This window comes from Teleopsis dalmanni, chromosome 2 (genome assembly GCF_002237135.1).
Source record: "Teleopsis dalmanni isolate 2A chromosome 2, ASM223713v2, whole genome shotgun sequence".
NCBI lineage: Eukaryota > Metazoa > Arthropoda > Insecta > Diptera > Diopsidae > Teleopsis > Teleopsis dalmanni.
In genome coordinates, this window is record NC_051847.1 from 162,627,962 (window position 1) to 162,631,956 (window position 3,995).

General features: G+C 28.9%; 1 protein-coding gene across 1 annotated transcript; it reads right to left on the reverse strand.

Moving 5' to 3' along the window:
• Positions 1-1,863: 1,863 nt before the first annotated feature.
• LOC119682176 (protein distal antenna-related-like) lies at positions 1,864-3,393 on the reverse strand. The gene is made up of 3 exons (XM_038095539.1): positions 3,066-3,393; positions 2,121-2,992; positions 1,864-2,068 (listed from the first exon to the last, which is right to left on the reverse strand). The coding sequence occupies exon 2, from the start codon at positions 2,988-2,990 to the stop codon at positions 2,193-2,195; it is 798 nt and encodes a 265-aa protein (XP_037951467.1). The 5' UTR covers positions 2,991-2,992; positions 3,066-3,393; the 3' UTR covers positions 1,864-2,068; positions 2,121-2,192.
• Positions 3,394-3,995: the final 602 nt, after the last annotated feature.

The window sequence follows — 3,995 nt, forward strand, 5'->3', positions numbered from 1 at the left end:
AGCTAAGGCTCAAATTATATCATACGAAAAATTAATATCAATATAAAATATAAATAATTCATGAATATATTATATATAACGGAAAACTACATGATTTTTACATAGCAAAATCCGTTTGCAAAATATTTTGCTTAGTTTTATATATCACTTTATCTACATTTAATGTATTATCGAAGGTTAGTGCTTTATCGAATTACCTAACTTCCTTACCTATTAGTTGCGTCAATTCAGGGTTAAATTTCAGATATACACCAACATAAAACAAAGATATGGATAAATAAGATTCTAATTGATGAGAAATGTCCTGCCAAGATCTTGGAAAGTAGTGGTGAATGAAAAAAAATTATATCATTGTTGTAAATATATATAACTCATTTCAACAGCTCTTTATGAAAAAAAAAATGATCTTATCGGCTTCTTATGTCTATAATCTAATTTCTAATTCTAATACATCATCATCTAAAAAACTACTCTCACCGTTCCCGTTCCAATTTTTTTGTATAATATGGTATTATTTTTGTATAATGTTGCCTTAATTATTGCGTGGGGTTTTTTTTATTTCCCGCTAAAATTTTTTTCAAGTACGTATTTCCTAAAATAATTTAAGTTCTGTAGACTGATTTTAGGATACAAAATTCTGATAAAATAGAAAAAGAATTCAAAGAAAGACGTCTACTGCAAAAAAGTTTATTTATTTTTTCATATTAAGTTTACAAAAAAAAAATATTCAAAAAAAAAATTGTATCTCTTAAAATAATATAAATATAATTAACCTTTTAAAATAAAAACTTTAAGCCTTGGTTGCTAAAGACCCTAAATGAAAAGATGATTGCGGCTCCAGATTAAAAACCAAAAGAAAAGGAGAATAATAGACTACATTTTATAATTGTTGCTGTTGCCATGATTAGACTCATAGTTACTATTAAAAGTAGGTGGATCTGAATCAATCACTTGTGTTATATTATTATTATATCAATAGAGAAAATAGGTAATTTGAAATAGCCTCTACAATATCAAGGTGGCAACTCTCAAAAAAACCATCCGGTACCGCAGTTAGGCATTTTGTGCCTCGTCACGTTGGTCAAAACAGTGTTGTGCAGTAATAAATATTAGAATTTGAGCCTTTTAGTAGTAAATTATTACAATTTTAATACATATATTTTGGAGAAAAAATGCCAAAAAAGCAACACAACCAACTTTGTATACTCTTAATAATCGAATTCCTACATTTTCCGGAGTTTAAGGAAACGCGTGTAATTTTGTAAGAATTGTTGATAATTATTATAAGGAAATATAATAATGAGGTTTTTTGCTAATGTTCATTTTTGGTGGCAAATTGTAAGTCAGCATATCTACATTTTCTAGAAGAATTATATATGGCGTTTTCGATTGGTAAATCTGGATTCAATCTAGATTTACTCTCGATCTGTCAAATTTTGTTGCCCAATTAAACATTTTTAGGGTAATCTAATATTTTTGTAGTAGTATTAGTAGACAGTCATATTTTTCATTAATACATATATTAAATCAAATCACATTTTATTTGTCAAATCATATAAAACAGTTGTTAATTTCAGGGTAATCTTGCTACTCTGGCAAAATATCTAGAGTGTCACAAATTAATCTCGACTGCATTAAAGGAGCATCTCGATTACAAATAATTCTGAGAATTTATAAAATTTTAACATAGATGTTTATAAAACAAGTTATAAAATTTTGAACCTAAATAAGAATTCTATATTTTTAAAATTTAAATTCGTATCCCAATTTCACTTAAGTACATTGGTGTTTAAAATATATATAGTACCTACAAAATATGGCTAATCTAACCAAAAATTAATATTTTATAGTTATTTAGTTGTGTTTATTCATAAGGTAAGTTAATTTAAGGTAAATAAGGTAATTCAATATTTTTATATGTTAAATAATTATAATGGTTTTCATATAATAATCAAATGATGGTTTTTCAATGAATTTGTTAATTAGGGTGGCAGCTTTGGTAATTAGTTAAAACTTCAAGGCTCCGCTGAATGAACTTCACAATTACATTTTTTTCAATATTTTGCCACTAAAAAATTTGCAAATCAAAATTTTATCTTTGACATATATTTGTGAATTACCTTATGCTTTGATTGAGTAATTTATTTATTTAAGTTTGAATTAGAAAATTGGTTAATCAAGTTTTGAAGAATTCATTCAAGACTTTTCGGTGGGGTAGGATAGTTTTCTTGCTGAAAATCTTGACCATTATTTGAAGTCTGTTCCTTACCCATTACGTTTGCTTGCATGTCTTCTTGTTCATCTTTCGATGGGGTGGTATAGATTGTACTACCCAATAGAGACAAATTGGTGTAAAAAACTTTCCACCATTCTACTAAGAAAGCTTTATTTTCACCTTCCGATTCTGGCGTCGGATTGAAAATTGATGTTAGATCATATGGTAGATTAGAAGTCTGAACTTCACTTGGTTGACCCACATTAACCATATCGTTTATAGAACGTTGCATACCTGCATCAGAACTAGACGCTGCAGAACCATTTGGTACACTGGACATGTTTAGAAAGTTTTTGAATGAATCATTCCCAAAGTCAGTCCCAAAACCGTTGTTATTAGGAGTGGAATAGATCCCATTTAAACTAAATGGATTGTTAACAAGGTTAGTATTTATACCATCCAACATAGGGTTTGGATATGATAATGTAGGTATTTGAGATTGTAACTTTTGACGTTTTACTTGATAATTTTCCATACCAGATACGGTGACGTTATTGGAAGTCATTTGACTGCAGGTTTCTCGCAGTTTTTGCTCATTTTTACACCAACCCCGCAACGTTGACTCCGGTACACCAATTTCACGAGATATGGATGCTTTCGTCTCACCATTACGTATACGAGACACGGCATTTAGTTTTTCACAAGGCGAAAGCATACGTGCGGTACGTTTAATTCCCTTTGATGAAGAACCATCCATTTTATTTTGACCATTCATGACTATTTCGATTGTAATTAAAAAAAGATGTGATCTTTTAAAATTTCAATAGATCCATAAATATTTTGTACTCACTTTTTATTCTCAATAAGTCGATGAAAATATGGAAACTTTTAAAGACGTCTTCACACTAGAAGCAACTCAGAAAATAATGACAGCAGATATCGAAGAACACGTCAAAATTTGACAAACACGAAACTTTGACTATGAATTCAGTTTCCTATATTACATACACTAACTAGATAGGTTGCTGTATAAATATCTTTTACTGCATATATAGTTTAATTTTTTATGTTGCTGGGTTTTAAATTTTTTGCGGACGTGAGTTTTTGTTTGATTTGGATTATAGCTATCTAGGTTGTATATAGTTACTTTAGCTGCTTTATACGAGTCAACCTCCAGTTCAACGCATTAAGCACTCTTTTTGGGGCTTCATAAAATCCCACGTTGCCATAGAACTCGCTTGTGATTTCTTGTGACATTTTAATATTTGCGTACATTGAGCTAAAAAGTGCTGTGTAAATGTATAAATGGAGTCAAGAATATAGCGTATATGTTCCTTAGTCATTTTGTGTGTAAATCAATTTATTTGAATACAATTGACGTTAGAAATAATATTTATGGTTTAGATAATAAAAAGTTTGTAAAGACATAGTTTGAAAATGCCACTAAAATCTACTTCTAAATACAATTTGATCTCTCTGATACTTTCATGATAATATATCGTATAAAACTACATGTGAATTTTTATATATACCTTGACGATATAATATTGTAGATTGGAGATATATAAATATATAAAGTGATCGAAACATATCGAAACAGTTGGTTAATAAAATTTCGATTACATTATTGTCAACTAGAGTTTAAAATTACTTTTAATGCACAATATTATAGATAAGGTATACCTATACTTTCAGAGACCTTGCGGAAGCTTTTCTATTTCTCACATGATAATCCATTTTTGATAATGGAAAATACCCTGAAAAATAGCTGAAAAAGTGT

Excerpts from the sequence above, each read along its gene's own strand:
- LOC119682176 (XM_038095539.1), bottom strand. The coding sequence starts at position 2,990 with ATGAATGGTCAAAATAAAATGGATGGTTCTTCATCAAAGGGAATTAAA.